The 19714-nt window shown below is 42.4% G+C and overlaps 2 protein-coding genes across 15 annotated transcripts in view; one reads left to right on the top strand and one right to left on the bottom strand.

The window, feature by feature from the left end:
- The window catches only part of KANSL1L (KAT8 regulatory NSL complex subunit 1 like), an 81125-nt gene extending 72036 nt beyond the window's left edge, over positions 1 to 9089 (top strand). For 7 of the 13 annotated variants that reach the window (XM_070732163.1, XM_070732160.1, XM_070732157.1 and 4 more), the window contains 3 exons: positions 5420 to 5476; positions 6178 to 6469; positions 6554 to 7560. In XM_070732163.1, the coding sequence (XP_070588264.1) occupies positions 5420 to 5476; positions 6178 to 6414 (294 nt within the window). In that variant the 3' untranslated portion in view covers positions 6415 to 6469; positions 6554 to 7560. Of the gene's footprint in view, positions 1 to 5419; positions 5477 to 6177; positions 6470 to 6553 lie in introns of all 13 variants that reach the window. The other 6 variants (XM_070732167.1, XM_070732168.1, XM_070732166.1 and 3 more) reach the window with 2 other exon arrangements.
- Positions 7880 to 18424, bottom strand: RPE (ribulose-5-phosphate-3-epimerase). 2 transcript variants are annotated; one of them, XM_070732174.1, is made up of 6 exons: positions 18258 to 18424; positions 15167 to 15246; positions 13358 to 13497; positions 11295 to 11429; positions 11041 to 11127; positions 7880 to 9921 (listed from the first exon to the last, which is right to left on the bottom strand). In XM_070732174.1, exons 1-6 carry the CDS (start codon positions 18377 to 18379, stop codon positions 9799 to 9801), a joined length of 687 nt encoding a protein of 228 aa, XP_070588275.1. In that variant the 5' UTR covers positions 18380 to 18424; the 3' UTR covers positions 7880 to 9798. The 2 variants fall into 2 exon arrangements, with proteins under 2 accessions (XP_070588275.1, XP_070588276.1); XM_070732175.1 differs by having other exon boundaries at positions 18269 to 18380.
- Between the last annotated feature and the right edge of the window lie 1290 nt (positions 18425 to 19714).

Genomic DNA, 19714 nt, shown 5'->3' with positions numbered 1-19714 from the left:
CTGCAAGCCAAAGGTGGGGGGGTCCGCCCCCCCCCACTGGGAGGCTTGGGGGAATCTCCACTTCCCCGGAAGATTTGATTGAAAAAGAGCTGGCTCGGAGCCAGCGCCTCTCAGCTGTTCGGCGGCTTGTAAAAAAGCCGAAGCTGCCGCCGCCGCCGCCTTGCTGGGATCGCCGGAACGGCGAAAAAAAGCCGAAAATTGCTGAGCGTGCCGGCAGGCTCTGTGGAGGATGATTGCCCTGGAGGGGGTTGCCCCCCCCATAAGGGAACAGCGCGGAGCCGTGGAGGGCTACTTTGCCTCAGAGGCTTTTCCCGCGCCCGCCATTTTGTGCCAAGGCGGGAAAGTTGCTCTCCGCCCAGATGATGGGCGCGATCAACGGAATGGGGTCGATTCGCGCATGCGTGAGCCCCTGGGGTGCCTGGTCGCCATTTTCTGCCTTGTGTGGTATCGAGATAGCTGTCAGATTCAATCTCCGGTGTTAATCAGTGAGTACAATGGAAGACCAAATGCTTCCAGGAAAAGTGCCCTCTCCTAGCACAGCCCCCAAGGCCAAGGCTAAGGCTAAAGATAAAGCCAAGACCCAGCATTCCTCTTCATCACTTAAGGAAGCAGAAAAGAGGATTCAGGCCTTGGAAAAGAGGTTGGAGGCGGCCCTTCACACCCCCTTGACCATTTCTCCTATGTCTGCGCAATATTTACCTCTGGCCAGGGACACATCTGTTCCTCTTCCTACCATAAGGCCTGCAGAGGTACTGTCAGACCGGGATTGGTCTCCAGACAGGCAAATGCCAGCTATGCCTCAAGTGCTTCCTTCTCCTGGTCCTATCCAAACTAGGCCAGGCTCAGCAAGCCAGTCCTTAAGGAGCGGTCAGGGACCCTCAGCCACTTTTACGCCCACAGCAGCGGGGCTTCGAGGTCAACCTGAGGCATGGACAATAGCAGGGCTGAGACCACAGCCAGATACTTGGCATCAGATGTCCCCTTCAGTTCAGGATTTGATTAACAATGCCTATACTCGGGATGGCGGCGGGGGTGCAGCAAGTTACACAGCAGCCTCGCCCAGTGCAGTCAAAAAACCTATGGTGTGCACCGCCCCCCTCGGGTTTGGAGTCTTGGGCTGACGAAGCAAACCCTTTAGAGGACATTGAAAAAGACTATGATCTTTCTGATGACGAAACACCGCCAGAGCAGCCTGTGGCGGCTGGATTATTTAAAGCCTCAACTTTTAGGGTCTTGCTTCATAAGGCCAAGCAAACTGTAGATTTGCCAGGTCCGGGAAAATCAACAGACACCACAGATGGGACCAAACCGTCTACAGTCCTCTTTAAGGAACCCCAGCCTGAGTCAGAGCACATTCCATCCTCTGATATCATCCAGCAGAGTGTTAAAAGACCCTGGCAACATCCAGCTGCAGCTCAGGGGCCCTCTGCAGTAGAACGAAGATTCTACACATTTGATGAGGAGGTAGAGAAATTACTGGAATTCCCTCCTATAGATCAGCCAGTCATGCAGCTGATTTCCAAGTCATTAGTGCCCTCAGAGACTGGTGACAGCCTAAAGCCTGAGGACAGAAAGGCAGAGGTGTTAATACGCAAAACACATCAGATGGCGAGCTGGGGATTTAGAGCAGCGGCGGCTGCTTCCTTTTTCACAAGAGCATCTATCGTGTGGCTGCAGGAGATGCAGGCCAGACTTGGACCGGATGAGGGTCGCTTGCGGCAGGACCTTGGAAAGCTGTTGGCGGCAGCAGAGTTTTCAGCAGACGCCACTCTGCATGCTGCCAAGTTTTCGGCCAGAAGTATGGCGGCAACTTTGTCATCAAGGCATCTCCTTTGGCTGAGAAGCTGGCCAGCAGACCTGAAGTCTAAATGGAACCTGGCCTCAGCACCCTTTCAGGGGGAAAAGCTTTTTGGGGAAGCTCTGGATCCAGTCCTCGTGGAGGACAAGGACAAGAGAAAGTCCCTCCCCAGAGCCTATAGGCGACAGGAGCGCCGCTATAATCCCTACCAACGCAGGCAGTCCTTTCGGTGGGATTCCTCGGCTCCAGCGGGTCAAAATACCAGACCGTATTCCCAGACCCAGTACAATACTACCTCTTTTCGGAGTGATAGAGTCCCCTTCCAGGATCGCCAGAGAGGGTATCAACAATCGAGGCGGCCCTTTCGTGGAAACCAGAGGGGCTTCAAGCGCCCTAAGTGACTCTGTTCATCGGCCACTGGGAGGCAAACTTCAGTTTTTCGAGGCCTCCTGGAGGACTACGTCTTCCGACAGGTGGGCGATAGCAACTGTCTCCCAGGGCTTGCGTTTGGAGTTCCTCCAGCCCCCACCCAACCTTTATGTTCAGTGCCCAGTTCAGCGGGACACCCAGAAGAGGTCCCAACTTCAAAAGGAGATAACCCATCTCTTGGAGATACGGGCGATAGAGGAAGTGCCTGGACACGAAATAGGTACCGGGTTTTATTCAAGGGTCTTCCTTGTACTGAAAACATCGGGAGGGGTCCGAATGATCCTCAGTTTAAAACACCTCAATACCTACATCAGGTATCGACGATTCCGGATGCATTCACTTCAAACCATCTTGGCTGCAATCCGGAGGCACGATCTATTAACATCCATAGATTTAAAGGAAGCCTACTTGCATGTGCCAATCCTGCCGGCTCATCGGAGATTTCTCCGGTTCTACCTGGACGGCTCACACTACCAATACCGGGCAATGCCATTCGGCCTTTCTTCGGCCCCTCGCACATTTACGAAATTACTCGACGTACTAACTGCCCAGATCAGGTCTCATGGGATTCGAATTCTAGCTTACATAGATGACCTTATTATTCTGTCCAGGTCCCCTCAGAGGGCGCTGGCAGATCTGGCAGTCACGAGGCAGACACTGGAATCCCATGGGTTTACAATCAACGAAGAAAAGAGTAATCTTCTTCCAACAGTCAAACTGTTGCACCTGGGGTCCATGATAGATACTTCCACAGGGACTGTGACCTTATCTCCAGAAAGAATGTCAAACATTCGACAACTACTCCTACATCTTCGACACCAGCAACGGGTGTCTCTCGCGTTCCTTTCAAAGGTTCTTGGGACCCTTGTTTCAACTATCGGCATTGTGCCTTGGGCCTGTCATCATCTCAGGGTCCTTCAATGGTTCCTTCTTCCGTGGCAGAAGGCCAAAATGAGTCACTCACAAAGGTCAGTGCGGCTTCCTTCCGCAGTCAAGGTGCCTTGGGCAATGGGTCCCTCTTCTGCAACCGGGACCGCCTAATCCTCACAACGGATGCCAGTCTGTCCGGTTGGGGGGCCCACATGGGACTACATATGGCCCAGGGACTTTGGTCTCCGGAAGATCTGAGCCCAATCAACATCAACTATTTGGAGCTCAGGGCAGTCTTTCTTGCTCTTCAAGCTTTCCTTCCTTGGATTCAGGGCAAGCATGTGTTGGTCTTAACCGACAATGTGGCAAACCAGGGCCCACTTGAATCATCAAGGGGGAACAAAGTCTCTCCGCCTGATGGTCGAGTCAGCGGCCCTTTTCAACTGGGCAGAGACCCGCTTAGCCTCTCTGTCGGCGGAACATATTGCTGGGACCAGCAACGTTCAGGCAGACTGGCTGAGCAGGTCTACCCTGGACCCCGGAGAGTGGAGACTCGATCCCGGAGTATTTCATCAGATAATTCAACGCTTCGGGACGCCTCTGGTGGACCTTTTTGCATCACAAGCCAACACGCAACTGGTGAGATTTTATTCCCGGTTCCCAACACCGAGGGCAGAAAAGGTCAACGCCCTCTTGTCTCCATGGCCCAGGGGTCTGCTGTATGCATTTCCCCCGACGTGTCTACTACAACGGGTACTGGACAGAGTAATCCGGGAAAGAGCCGAGGTCATCATAGTGGCTCCATACTGGCCCCGCCGGCCATGGTTCGCAGACCTAGTAGCCCACTCAGTGTCCCCTCCTTGGAGGATCCCGGATCGGATCGTCTCCCTCACTCAGCGGTCCATTTGTCACCCGGATCCCCAATGGTTCCAATTAGCCGCCTGGCGTGAGCGGGAGAGACTAACGCAGCAACATCTACCGGACACGGTCATTGCTACTATGCAGGCGGCTCGTCGGCCATCGACAGTGCGGATATACCAGGCAACATGGGCAGCCTTCTGCAGGTTTTGTTCTGCCCGCCACTGTGATCTGAAGCAAGCCTCGTTGATTGCAATCCTTGAATTTCTCCAATCGGGAATTGAGCGGGGCTTAGCCCCCAACACCTTAAAAAGGCAAGTGGCGGCCCTTTCAACTATAATCCGTGTGTCAGACTTTCGATCCTTGGCTCACCATCCATGGGTGAGGGATTTCATCAAGGGAGCTATTAACAAGTACGCTCCTCCGGTACGGAGATTCCCGACATGGGATCTCACCCCAGTGTTACGTGCACTCACGGGACCTCCCTTTGAGCCCATGAGGTCGATTTCATATAGACTCTTATCGATTAAGACATTGTTTTTGGTGGCGATTACATCTGCCCGAAGGGTTTCTGAGTTGTCAGCGCTGTCCGTCAGGCCGGACTTGTGTGTGTTCCATCCGGGCAGAGTGGTGCTACGGTTGGACCCTTCGTTTATCCCAAAAGTAAACTCAGATTTTCACAGAAGGCAAGAGCTGGTTCTACCAGACTTCTGCACACATGGTCAACATCCTTCTGAACTTCGTTGGCACAAGATTGATGTCCGAAGGGCCTTGAAGCTCTATATCAGGAGGACAACGCCATTTCGTAAGACTGAAAGACTCTTTGTCTCTTTTGCTCAAGCTACGATGGGTCTTGGAGTCTCTTCCCAATCCCTTAGTCGCTGGATTAGGGATTGCATTGCGGAAGCTTATTCATCGAGATCTCAATCTCCTCCCGCCGGGGTTATGGCACATTCCACCAGAAGTGCGGCTACTTCGGCGGCTTGGTCAACGCAAGCTTCTTTAGAAGATATTTGTTGTGCCGCTACTTGGGCATCATCTTCTACTTTTATACGCCACTATAAACTGGACTCATTGGCTTCGGCAGAGGCTTCATTTGGCAGGCGTGTCTTGCAGTGAGTATGTGCCACTCCAACGACCTCGGCCCAGCCTTTTCCCTCCCAGGGGATTTGATCTTTGGTATATCCCATGATGGACTCTCCTTCCAGAGTCAATGGAGAAGAACCGTTGTACATACCTGAATGGTCTTCTCAGTGCTCTGGAAGGAGAGTCCATACCCACCCGGCATGGTGTTTGGCCAGGTCGCCGGAGTGTTGGGACTGTTAAAGTTTATACATTGTTATGAAGTTAATAAAACTTTCTGATTTTTACATTGTCTTCGTTTTTAAAACTGGCTCATGGGGGCTGCTAAGGGGGCGGTGCCAGTTAATTAATTATTTAAATTAACTCAGTCTCTACCAATAGGATTGGTTAACAACCCATGATGGACTCTCCTTCCAGAGCACTGAGAAGACCGTTCAGGTATGTACAACGGTTCTTCTATATATGAAAAACTTGAATATGAACATGGGCTTGATGCTACAGCCCCCTGGCACTAATAAGAGAATGACAATTTGTTTCTAATTAAATTCAATGCCTGTAGAAAAATTACTAGTTACAAAATGAATTGTACTCCAGTGTATGCAGTCTTAGTTTTCCTCTTTCTTTTACATACACAAGCACATCTTCCTTTCTATTCTGGCAGACATAGAAAAAGAAGGTGAGGTGGGAAATGGGTGAGGTGAGGTGAAGGGTGAGGTGAAGGGTATGGAAGAGAGGGAGAAACAAATTGGATGCAAATAGGAAAGAGGAAGACCTAACTTGTTAATAATCACAACTTTATAAAATTTATATACCGTCCATCTCCTAGCAAGACCAGGATAGGGAAGAAGAGTCAAATTATTATTTTATAATTTATTTAGGCATTGTGAAAGGCTTACAAGTAGCCTTACCATAGTAATTGCTTCTTTTCCAGACATCCAATTAGTGCAGCAGTAATATCTGCAGCCATTTGTATTTCTTATTCTTTTCTTTCCAATATCTATTGAAAAATTAAGACAATTTCCCATTCCTATTTGCAAGTGGTGTTGGGGAAGTGACTAATCTTAAAAATAATGGTAAGATACATGTTTTGCTAAAAGTTTATTTTCAGTGCCTTTTATTTTATCTTTCATCTCTGCCAGACTCTTCTCTGGGAACGTCGGGCTTTTCCACTAAAAAATGAAGAATTAGAAACTTTAATACCACAGTGTCACCTAGAAGTTCATCAAGAATGTTCAAATATGCCGGTTCTTAGAGACTCTGACTATAATCCATACACAGCTTTTAGTTTTCTGAATGATAACCAGCCACAAAAGGAGAGTTCTATCTCTGAAGTGGAAGACCACCACCAAATTTACATGGGGAAAAAACAAACGTGACAGAGAGTAAAGTTGCTGATTTAGGAAAGTAAATCAAGCTGAAGGAAGATGTAAGGTAATATATTTTCATGGTCATGCAAGCAATAGTTTTCTTTATAATATTAATATTTACAATATAATTTTTTGACTTTTTTTACAGGCAGGATGAGAAGGCAAGAGCTATTTATATTCATCTGAATTCCAAAAAGAATGATTGTCCGGTGGACTACTATATTTGTTGTGAAAAGTGGATGCTCTTAAACTGTAATCTCCAATCATTGCCCCATCCTGATCAAATATGCGAAATGTCTCGTTATTACAAGGCAGCAAAATATATCTCTGGATTTAACAAGTGTTAAAAATCTATAAATGGAATTCATTGGACTAGGCAAGTTAAAACTGCAGATGAGATACTTTAAATGATTTAACTTTCTGTACTTCAATGGATTTCTCTCCCCCCCTCCCCATTATTTTAAAGGTAAGTACTAGAAGTATCTGATAAATTCAGATTTCTGAAGTAATGGAGTCTACTATTTCTTGCATTTAGCAGTATTTTTACTTACTTAACTCTTTTGTATCCTTTAAACACTATGTATGTGTTATAATCAGCGGATTATGAGCATCCATTTTTGTATCTTAGAAACTTTAAATATACATGGAAAAAGGACATAAGCATTATGGGCAAGACAATAGCTCCTAGATAATGATAAGAGAAATTAAAAAGTTATTCAGATTCCAAAATGCTGCATTGCAATGTTATCTGTATTCACTAGAGAATGATAGGTGAATAGATATTGCACAGGACTGTTATGTGTATTTACTGCTACTAATTCAAGAGGATAGTTCTTCTGTGAGGAACTATTGATAGCTTTTATTAACATACTATTATTAAGTATGCTTTTAAAAACTGCCATTTCCCAAAGGAAGCTTTAATGGGTAGATGGCCAAATTTTAGTGTTCCATTGTCCCCAGCGGATTAGAAGTACACTGGCTAATATAAAAATGTTAAGTTGCCTTTTCACACTACAGCCTATGTTAGATTGTAGTTTCCTATATATTTTGGTTTTAGCTTTTTAAATATTTTGTCGAGGAAATTAACTTTGAATCTTGCCTCTGATACACCCATTTTTTATGCAAGGTTTTAAAATTAAAAGTTATTTCTCTATACTACAGTGTGATGTTAATGGATTGAAATGTGTAATGAACGTAAATATATTATCCCTTTACTATTTTGTATTTAACTATGACAAATCATGATTGGGAGATTCTGTTGGCTTGACATCAAATGTTTTACATAATTGTGATGAATATGAAATAACATTCCCCCCCCCCCCCCCCATTTGCTTTCTGAAGCCAAAGTCTGTATTTTTGTTGGTCAACTTTATTTCTGGTTTATCATCTTCCTCCCATTTCTTCTTAATATATAAATTACTATGACTTCTAATATATGAGTTTGCAGCCAGAATGTGAACAATGAAAACATGCGTTCTTTAAAAAAGGATTTTTATTTTGTTGATTTGATTCTCACTCTTAAAACAGAGCTAATTCCAATTTACATCTTTATTAAAATTAGCTAAATGGTGGGTTTTGATCATTTGAAAAATGAATTGTTTTTTTATGGTAAGTTTTTTCCCCTCATAGTAATAAATTTCTCCTGAACATCTTCTGTTCTTAGTTGCTGATAGACGAAGGAGATGCAATTAATATATTGTACATTTCTTGGTCTAAGTAACTTCTACTTACTTATTTTAAATGAATTTAAAGACCTATGTAAATAATTACGTTGTATTATTTTTAACATACACAAATATTTTGTTGAATTCAATAGGACTTACTCTTAGCAGATTAAATAGAGGCCCTGACCAAAGCCAGAACCCCTAAATGTTTGCTATCAGTTCCAGAAATGACAAAAAGTACGCATTTAACTACTTCATCTGCCCAGACCTGGAGTAAAAATATTTATTTTAATACAATTGGACAACAGAAAAAGGCTCTATATATTTTCTTGCTTTTATGTTCTTCATCTTACTCTTTATGCAAATTGAGATACAAGGATTTAACAATTTTTTAAAAAATCTGTTCAGCCCTGTTCTTTAACAATGTCTCCCACTGTTTTTTCAGCATAAAAAGGGTAGGAAATGGATAGTTATGTTTTTTTATTTCAAAATATATTGTTAATAAAGCCAATTAAAGAGATTAATGTCAAACATTCCACTGAAAAGAGAATTGCAAAGTTTATCTTCATTATCATATTTTTCTTAAGAAAATGATAGAAATGTTGTAATTTGATATGCCAATTCTGAGTGGAAGAGAAGACTGTTTTTTGTTCAAAAAGCATTTGATAGGCACCAAATCATAATATTTCCTTAGCTACCTTTTATATTATACTGTTCAAAAAAAATAAAGGGAACACTCAAATGAATGAAATATTCTCATTGAATATTTCATTTGCACAACTATTCCATTTGCACAACAGCATGTGAAATTGATTGCCAATCAGTGTTGCTTCCTAAGTGGACAGTTTGATTTCACAGAAGTTTGATTTACTTGAAGTTATATTGTGTTGTTTAAGTGTTCCTTTTATTTTTTTGAGCAGTGTATAATTGTATACCAACAATGAAATTTCTGAATCATCTGTATCAATTGGGAACCAAAAGTGTGTGCATATGTGCATTAAAAAAACAAATTATTTTCAATTTGCAAATAATTTATACAAGCTGAATGATCATTAACATTGCCTCAAAGCTCAGGTATGCATTCTTTTTCAGGCTGAGGGTACAACCAACAATTGCGTGGAATCTAGGAAAATAACTACATTTAGATTAAAACATTTAATGTAATTTACTTTCAAAGTATTTACCGTAATAGGTTTTCCTTCTGTCATGTTAACAGTTACAACTGATGGCAATTTTTTAAAGTTTTGCAGATTATATACCCATGTTGGTAACTTTTGAATGGTTTGCAATTTTTGCTGTTATTTTCATATTCAGAACATTGAAGCAGATTTCCTTCTCTCATTTATTTCCATCCTTCCATTTCTCACATTTACCCTTCCATTTTTATTTTTAAAGTGGATTAGACCTCCAATGGTTCATCAGTGCCAAGTCACCCTTCAAACTTTTCCAATTCAAGTGTTTGTTATTTCGCATATTAAGGAATCACCACATTTTAATTTTTTTGTTAAAAAAAACCCTTTTCCATGACAAACTGCTGCAAAAAATCAAGGAACAAGCATGGAGTGTTTTCTCCAAGATCATAAGACACTCATGTCTTATGTATTGTGCTTAGGGCTTTTGGGTCATAAAATGAGTCTCCAAAGTTGATGTCTTGTTTATTCCACAATGGTATCCCAACCCACCCTTAATGAGAACAATAAAACACAACCCATTTGGCTGCAACCTGATTTTACCGATCAAGAGAACGCTTTTGAGCAGCTTCACAACAGACATTCCTCAGAAGGTTAATCACAGCTCTAGGGTCGTCACTCTTCATTATAGCACTCCCAGACACAATCATATTTGCACCTGCCTAAAAGCAAATCCCATGACACTGCATAAGAATTTTTAAAATAAATGTGCAATAATGAATTAATTATAGAAAAATGTGAAATATAATGTATACATTCTAACAGAAAACAAACAGGAGTTAACCACATCAGCACCTTTAATTATACAGTGGTACCTCATCTTACGAACGCCTCTTCATACGAACTTTTTGAGATACAAACCGGGCATTCAGGATTTTTTTGCCTCTTCTCACGAACCATTTTCGTCTTACCAACCCTCACTTCTCTTGGCTGCTGCTGCTGCTGCAAGCAGTGGCCAAAACAAGCACTTTTAAGTTTGTAGGCTCCAATGATCGCAAGGGAACTGGACCCAGGCTTTGCTGTGTAGGGTCTCGCCCCCCCCCCCCCCATGCCTTCTGCTACCGTCATGGCAAAGTGTCAAGGCATTGGAGAAGAGAGAGAATGGGCAGCGAAGGTAGCAGCGGGTGCAGGGCATTTTGGAAGAGTTCGGGCACAGAACGTAGCAAAAAGTCAGGGGCATATTGAAGAGAGTTTGGGCATAGAACGTAGCAGCAAGCTACATCTTCAATATGCCCCTGGCTTCCTGCTACGTTCTGTGCCCGAACTCTCTTCAACAGGCCCCTGGCTTCCTGCTACGTTCTGTGCCCCAATTCTCTTCAATATGCCCCTGGCTTGCTGCTATGTTCTTCGCCCGATCTCGCTTCCAAATTAACCTCTCACCCGCCGCTTCCTCCGGTCGCCGCTTTTTTTTTTTAAAGCTTTGGTTTAAAAGCCTTGGTTTAAAGTTTTGGATTTTCCTAATTGGTTTTCCCGCATTGTTCGCTTTTACATTGATTCCTATGGGAAACATTGTTTCATCTTATGAACATTTCTACTTACGAACCTGGTCACGGAACAAATTAAGTTTGTAAGATGAGGTACCACTGTACCTTCCTTGTTATTCCTAATCAGCAAGAAGCATCAAGGTTTTTCAAAAGTATCAAATGAATACTCAAATGTTTTGCGAAAACATTTTAAACAAGTTTAATATTAAACTAAGTTTTAAAAAACTGGATTACCAGACATAACAAATTCCAATAATTATTATTTTTCATTTGATATGGATTGTCTCTTAGTCTTACCTCTGCACATTTATGTATGGTATCTGGCCCTACACCACCATCTACTTCAATATCCAAAGAAGGAAACTGGGTTCTCAGCCAGTGAACCTAGTTAGCAATGCAGAAAGAACAGCATCAATTAAAAGGAGCACTAATTATTTCTCTCATAATATACAAAAACTAGACATAGTATGAACATTCTCAATTTAAAATTTTAAGGTTGTTCCCATTACTTTTTTAAAACTGGGATTTTTGAAATAATTTAGCAAACTTACCTTTGGCATCATATCTTCCATGAACTTTTGTCCACCAAAACCAGGTTCCACTGTCATAACTAAAGCCATGTCTACCTGATTGGCCCATGGTGCTAAAAATTCTACTGTGGTTCCTGGTTTGATAGCCAAACCAACCTAAAGAAGAAAAGGACCAAACTATTAAAACAACTTGTATCCTGAACCTTTTAGGAAAGAAACAAAAAGATTCAAAGTTATTCCCACCAGATAGTAGTAAGATCCATGCCAATAAACTTTCTGAAGAAAAAAAAAGATGACTTCCAATGTACAACTATTAAGGTAATGTTTGCTCAGTGTGCCTCTGGAGTTCAGACTGGATGCATTGGTCTTAAACTTGTAATTAAATAGCATCCATTAAGCATTCACTATAGGAATTGGTATTTTAGTGCTTGGGCTCAAAGAAAAAAAAATACACCACTGTTCTAAATTTAAGACAAATTTGCTTTGAGTACCTTGACATTTGTGAAAGGGAGTCCTTCTAAACTGTTCAGACTTTATAGACATGAAGGAAATTGGCTTCATATTTGCTGCTATGGGCTGGAGCTAGCTAAGAGGAGAACAGTAAGTAATCAGGGTGAAATGTTTTGTGTAAGCAGATGTAACATTCTAAAATACTCTTGTTGAGGTTCCATTTTCAGAAATTCAGATTCCAAAGTATAAAATACATAACATATATGTGTTACAGGTACTACTGCTGTGATGGTACAAATACAGAATTACACTGATATATACTTTTCACAGGTAGAGGTGTACTTTTCCAGTTGCCAAGTTACTCATGAGCTGTGTTAAAGTGGCTCTAGTGCTGTCTACTCTGTTGGATTTAATTCTGTGGCTTTTAATGAGGCATGCAAAATCACTGCCTTCCAATCTTTATAGATTGGATGGTAAATGGCAGCACGCAGGGACTGCTGTTCACTTAACATTTGTGGTCTAAGAAAACCAACTGGGGAGCAAAGTAAAAGGCTTGTTTTGAGTTATTGTGAATGATGAGACATTGAAAAGTTTCAAATGTTTATTCCATTCAAACAGAAAACACTCAAAACATTATCAAATTTAGTTGAGTTGGAAGTAGAGGAACATGTCCAGGGTATATATGGGTTCAGACACCCACATGCATACATGACTATGGTTGCCCATATCCTAAATATATTTATGGATATATTCTTTTTAATGTAACACAAGAATTCCTGTTACCAGAAAAATACTTGAAAGCACCTGTGAGTACTAAGCAGCCAACACCATAGTTCTGTCTCATCTCTTTAAGCACAGCCTCTAAGATTAAAGTTATTCTATTCTTTGTTTGCCAACAGATACATCTAAATTCAGTCACATCAAATACAAAAATGCTGAATTACTTTCTTGGGGCAGAGTGTAGTATTTTTTCTGCATGGTTCCTGGTCTGAACATTGATTCCTATCAATAAGAAAATGTTTAGAACAGTAATTCCCACATAAACATAATGAAGCTAGAAAAATACTGTCCTAGAATATAGAAGATCTAATTCTATTATGGGACATCAGAGTTATATCAGATTAAGGATTATTTTACTGAAAGTGTCACTCTTTAGCAGCCAATTTGTTACAGTGATTAAGGCATAGATGAGAGATCAGGACACCATGAGTCCTAGTTCTGTCTTAGGCACAAAACTAGTCACTTTCGGTGACACTGAGCCATTTCTTTTGTCACCTCCAGGAAGAAAGCAATAGAAAAACTCTTCTGAAAAATCTTGCCAAGAAAACTGCAGGGACTTGGCCAAGAATTGGATACAACTGAACAGAAGGGGAAAAAACAGATTTTTATAATACAATATATATTTATTTGGCATTTTAAAGTAATAATAGTATTAATACAGTTATAATGTAGGAGGGGTGGCAGAACCCAGGACTGGAATTAAAAAGGATCAGCCTAGAATTCTTACATAACCACAACAGAACTAAGTCCAGCCCCCCTTCCCTTGAACTTCACTGACCTTTAATTTACTCCAAAGTGGTGCTATTAATTGAAAAGAGGAGTTTACTAAATACTAACTATTCCAAACCTCTCACCTTCATTCCATTTTCTCTTATATCTTTGATGAGGGCCCCTGGATTATCGGTAGCTTCTATGTGAAAAGTATACTGATTTGCACCGGCTACAGCCATAGGCTTTACCCACTGTTCTGGTTTAGCAACCATCATATGCATATCTAGAAAGAATAAAATAAGATCAGAAGCACAAAATACTGGAGTGCACATTTTCGAATCATTCAACCAGAGGACAGTACCAATTTATAAAACATTGTCTGTCTTGGTTTTAGGATATAAAAGATATAATGATAGGAACTACAGGTAAATTTTTAGCACTCAGTGCCCAAGTACATACATATCTAGTAGACTCCCTCAAATATTAATATATTAATCTGTTTGGGAGATTACTAATACAGTGATAGCTCATCTTACAAACGCCTTGTCATACAAACTTTTTGAGATACAAACCTGGAGTTTAAGATTTTTTTGCCTCTTCTTACAAACTATTTTCACCTTACAAACCCACTGCCGCCAGTGGGATGCCCCATCTCCGGACTTCCGTTGCCAGCGAAGCACCCGTTTTTGCGCTGCTGGGATTCCCCTGAGGCTCCCCTCCATGGGAAACCACCTCCAGACTTCCGTGTTTTTGTGATGCTGCAGGGGAATCCCAGCAGCGCAAAAACGGGTGCTTCCCTGGCAAAGGAAGCCCAGAGGTGGGGTTTCCCAGCGAGGGGAGTCTCAGTGAAATCGCAGCATCGCAAAAACACAGAGGTCCGGAGGTGGGGTTTCAAGGACTTCCGTGTTTTGCGATGCTGCAATTTCGCTGAGGCTCCTCTCGCTGGAAACCCCACCTCCGGACTTACGTTGTCAGCAAAGCACCCGTTTTTGCGCTGCTGAGATTCCCCTGCAGCATCACAAAAATACGGAAGTCCGGAGGTAGGGTTTCCCATGGAGGGGAGCCTCAGGAGAATCCCAGCAGCACAAAAATGGGCGCTTCAGCTGGCAAAAGGGGTGAATTTTGGGCTTGCACGCATTAATCATGTTTCCATTGATTCCTATGGGAAACATTGTTTCGTCTTACAAACTTTTCACCTTAAGAACCTTGTCCCAGAACCAATTAAGTTTGTAAGACAAAGTATCACTGTATCTTAAATTCAAGAAAAACCTTGTTAATATTTTCACTTATCCTTCAGATGGCCTTGGCTATATCTCATTGACCCTCAAAGCAGCTATTCACCTAGATACCCTGTTTTGTTGCTATTGGAGCTGCTCACAACCCCTCCTTGTGTCACAGGCATGCTCTCTAGAGAGGGGAATCCCTTACAACCTCTTATCTCTTCCTCTTGTTGAAGGAATACTGACCAATGAAGAACCCCAGAACCCACTAGAGCAGCAAGGCTGGTTCTGCAAGAAGAGCTTTAACGTCTGTACTTTAAACAAATATTTGTATGATCAATCATAATTTATATTCACTAAATAAGTAAAGGCTGAGCTTTAACCACCATATTAGTATCCTCATTTAATTTCTGCACATCCATGGAAAATAAAAATAGAGCTGAAAGTAGCCCAGATTCAGCCCCTCCCTCAAAGCAGTAAAATTCTACTTCCTTGCCCCTTCTTTAACTCTGTTCTAAAATGGACCCCAGAAACAATTAGGAAAGAGAAAGGTAAGAACACTGGGATGCGGAAGCTACAGCAAGCTGCTTTTCTAAAATCCTTTTTTTAAATAAAAAAAGTACTTATGTGCCTTTGTGTGTGTAAGTTGTCACAGCTCAAAACATTGCTGAAATAAGATAATTCAAATGTATCTTATTCCAAGTCTAAAATTAATAAAGAATAACAGCTTACCAAAAAAGGACTGCTGACCCAGCTGCTTCCGAAGGCTCTCTACAACAGGATGGCCAAAAGTTATGTTTGGAACAAAATGCCTATCCAAATGGGAGAAATAACAAATCCATTGTGAAATATGTTTTGCTGGACTATTTCAGCATATGCACAATTTTAAATAATTAACTAGTGTTAATTACTAGAACATCTAGCAATTAATTTACTGATTAAATTAGTAAATTCCTTTAATGACAGAAGTGCAAAGATCCTTAGCACTGAAAGGACCTTCATCCAATGGCAGCAGTTCACAGTTTGTGGAATCCCAGTTAGACTGGAGGGAGGAGTTGGGAGGGGCAAGCTTAAGAGTCTTAAGAGTACATCTATGCATATGATGAAGCATTGTCCTGCATAAAAATGGTGGTCTTGAAAGATGCCAACTTTTTCCTGTACCACTGCTTGAAAGTCTCTTCTAAAAACTAGCACTAGGTTTGGAAGTTGATTTTGAATCCATCTTCAACCCAAAAGTCCAACCAGCTCATTTTTAATAATACCAGCCCACAGCTTGGTGGCATATGAGTCGAAGTGGAGCTCTGTGCCTGTTACTGATCTAGCCGCAGGTCCATCCAACTGGTCCATTCTCATCAGTCCATAAAACCTTTGAAAACTCTGTTTTCAGATATTTCTGTACGCAATTACTAAGCATGGGACATAGCAAAATATTTCACTAATAAAATATTTGTTCATTTATTTGTTTTGAAACTAACAAATACAAATGAACAACAAAACTGAAACAATAAATACAGTGATCCCTCGATTTTCGCGGGTTCAAAATTTGTGAAACGCTATACCATGGTTTTTCAAAAAATATTAATTAAAAAATACTCCGCGGTTTTTTTTTCTATACCACGGTTTTTCCCACCCGATGACGTCATACGTCATCACCAAGAGCATGCGCAGATTGTGTTTTACTTCCGCATCGCTACTTCGCGGAAAATCGACTTTCGTGGGAGGTCTTGGAACGTAACCCCCGCGAAAATCGAGGGAACACTGTATATGTTTCCTCTGTGCTATAGACTTTATGATACAATAAAAAAATATGGGACCAAATATGAAAGAAATTGACTTGTTTTCTATGTATTTCAAAAATAAAAGTTCTATTTTATTCTAGTTCTTTTGATTGAAAAGATATACTGTAGCCCAGAGGTCCCCAACCTTTTTTGCACCAGGGACCGGCTTTAAGCTAGACCAGTTTTCCACGGCCCGGTGGGGGGGGGGGGGGCTTTGGTCAAATGGTGGGGTTATGGAGGGGTGGAGCTTAGTGACGCAGCCCTCCACACTTCTCCACAGGGCGGGGAGAATCAGGAGGCTCCTTTGGCGGCTGGGGGCTGCCTGGCTTTGTGATTTTGGCTGGGGGGGGGGAGTTAGGAAGGTCCTACTTCTCCCCCCCCCAGCCAAAAATTCAAAGCCTATCTGCTGGATACGGGCGATGAGTGGGACAGAGCGGCGCGGAAGCCTCTTGCAGCAGCTGCCACAGCCACCGGCTTCGGCACCGCTCGTCCTGCTCATCGCCCGTATCCAGCAGATAGGCTTTGAGTTTTTGGCTGGGGGGGGGGAGTTAGGAAGGTCCTACTTCTCCCCCCCCCCCCCCAGCCAAAAACTCAAAGCCTATCTGCTGGATACGGGCGATGAGTGGGACAGAGCGGCGCGGAAGCCTCTTGCAGCAGCTGCCACAGCCACCGGCTTCGGCGCCGCTCGTCCCGCTCATCGCCCGTATCCAGCAGATAGGCTTTGAGTTTTTGGCTGGGGGGGGAGAAGTAGGACCTTCCTAACTTCCCCCCAGCCAAAATCACAAAGCCAGGCAGCCCCCAGCCGCCAAAGGAGCCTCCTGATTCTCCCCGCCCTGCCCGACGCCCCACCCTGTCCTGCATAATGTCCTCTGCCGGGAGGGCAGCGGTGCCGCGGACCGCCTGGAAAACCCCAACGGCCCGGTCGCGGACCGGCGGTTGGGGACCTCTGCTGTAGCCCATTTACATTCTTTCTTACAATTGGTTAACTTAGAAATGGTAAAATTTCTGTATGCCAGCTGCAGTGGCCATTAAGTTAAATATCACATGGCTGTTTCACTTTAGCCACAACAATCCAGCAGTCCTCCCCATCATAACCCAGAACATGCAGATTGTTAATCAAGGACTTTGCACGATCATGACATGGGAAGAAGGGGGAAGTCCCAGAAAAGTAATCCAGCAAATGAGAGCTATGGATGAGTGCCATGGGCAGGCACTAGGGAACATGTCCGGGTGTCACAGGTGGGTGGATGAAAAAAACAGTGGAAGCAACTTGCGACATCATGACAGCTTCTCTATTGATTGTTTCTGGCAAGCCAGCAAGGAAGGTTGCAAACGATGACCTCATGACCGGAGGATGCTGCAATGGTTGCAACTTTGTCGCCTTGAGTCCTCCTTGCTCAGGGTTTGAAGAATTGCTGAAGGAGGGCTTGTAAACCGAGGGGTACTTTACCGTACAGTATCGCTAAGGCAAAAATGCTTCCGGAAGCAGTCAGCATTACCTCCCCTTAAGTTCCAGGCATGATAACAAAGCACTACTAACAAAATACTATTTTCCTTGAAACAAAAGTAGCCAAACAGAGTGACGATAGTATCGATTGCCATGGCTAACGGGCAATCGGCAAGATCCCCATCCTTTACGCCAGTGTTTCACAACCTTGGCAACTTGAAGATATTTGGACTTCAACTCCCTGAATTCCCCAGCCAGCATATGCTTCAGTTGCCAAGGTTGGGAAACACTGCTTTACGCAGCAAAAATGACGTTCTACTGAGGAGAGTGCTGTGAAGCACTATGGAGCTGCGGTATACAAGCGTAAGTGTTGATGCTATTCAATATAACACAAGAACACAGCACTTTCCTCCTCCCGTTCTGTTCCAGGAAAGGTTCATTCAGACATAAGAAAGGCGCTCCGAGCCAATCAGAAGGGCGATTCGTACTGCCCTCACCCCCCGCCCACCACGACCGTCATCTACTACCAGCCTAATGATCGGACAACCCCGCGAGGAAGGGAGGGAGGGACCCTGTCCCAGGCGCTCGGCCGAGTTACCCGTCCATTACATCCAGGTGCAGGTAGTCTGCGCCGCAGTCAATCATGCGTCTGCATTCGGCTCCCAGAGCCGCCAGGTCGCTGTTCAGAATGGAAGGACCTATTCGGCACCCCGACGCCATCACGGTTTCTCGGAGGCCCAGAAAGCGGAACTCACTCCGAACCGGAAGCCAGGTCCGCGGAAGGCAGTTTTGTGGGAAATGTAATTTTCCTCTTCGTTGAAGGCGTGGCTTTGTGAAAATGGCCGCTTAGGAACCCGGAGAACTGACTTGCAGAACGTTAACCGTGAATTAGCTCCGGCTGGGGAATCCCGAAAATTTATATATATATATATATATATATGTCTGTCTCATATATAGAAATGGTACGTCGGGATTAGTCTGAAAACAGAAAGATGGCAAGTCTCAAGAAATATTGGTCTGCGGTGGAATATAATGGGTATCTTGCTGGTTTATGTGCAGTTACAAAATCACTAGTAATTGAGGTTTTGGTGTTTTGCATAGATTCAAACATTAGCAACCAAAAGACTTCCAAGATGGTCATTTCTTTGATTGCAAACTTTTTCCAGCATCTAAATAGGAAAAACATGAAGCACTATATCAACATCAAAATTCACTATCTCAGTTATCATCGGTAGTCCAGATCAGCCCACGTGATTATAGAGAAATAAATGATAATATTCAGAAACAATTTTTAAATAGGGAATAATTCCAAAAATGATAAATGAAAAGTATTACAATCTTTTGGCTAAGCAACTGATTAAAGTAGATGGTGATGGAGGCCAATGCTGGAAAAGTGAAACTGCTGACAAAACAAGATTGGGAGAACAAAATACAGTAGTTTAATATTCAGCAGTGGCAAAACTGTTTCAGAAACTGCTCCCTTATGAAGAATATATTACAAGGCACATTTAAATATTTAGAATCGGTTTCTAGGAAGAATCAAACTAATTAAAAACAAATTAAATGACTTAAAACAGAACAAAGGTCTCCAGTGTTTTATATTACATACTAAAATCATAGCATCAACGTCTAATTTATGCTTAGAGGCTGGAGAAAAAGAAGGAAAGTGAAAAATATTTTACTAAGTTATTAAAAAAAATAAATTATGTTCTATTTTTCCTTCTGCCTTTTGTTCCTTCTGTTTTGTTCTCCTAAACTTATAATATATTAACATTTAATTATTTATGGATTAATCCAATAAAATAGGAACTGCCTGAATTGTGCACATAAATTATCTTTCCTTAAGCAGAATCAGGATCGTTTAAAGCCCCATACATGGAAGTCACATGAAAGTCTTAAAATTATTTATCACCATTGTCTTAAATACAAAAATACTTTCAGGCATAATGATGTATTTGTAGACAATTTATTTATGCATTTCCAAACAAAATTATAATCTCTTTCATAAACTTAATTCAGACATTTCTATAGTTTCTTTTACCCTTCATCTTTGGT

This window comes from Erythrolamprus reginae, chromosome 1 (assembly GCF_031021105.1).
Source record: "Erythrolamprus reginae isolate rEryReg1 chromosome 1, rEryReg1.hap1, whole genome shotgun sequence".
NCBI classification, from domain to species: Eukaryota; Metazoa; Chordata; class Lepidosauria; order Squamata; family Dipsadidae; genus Erythrolamprus; species Erythrolamprus reginae.
This window is presented reverse-complemented; position numbering and strand designations above follow the sequence as displayed.

Bases quoted from the DNA above. Each gene is read 5' to 3' on its own strand.
- RPE (XM_070732174.1), bottom strand. From the start codon at position 18,379: ATGGCGTCGGGGTGCCGAATAGGTCCTTCCATTCTGAACAGCGACCTG. The intron at 15,247-18,257 runs GTAACTCGGCCG...CCATTTGGATAG, and splicing joins CACCTGGATGTAATGGACGG to GCATTTTGTTCCAAACATAA. The intron at 11,430-13,357 runs GTGAGAGGTTTG...TTTCTTCTTTAG, and splicing joins TAAGAGAAAATGGAATGAAG to GTTGGTTTGGCTATCAAACC.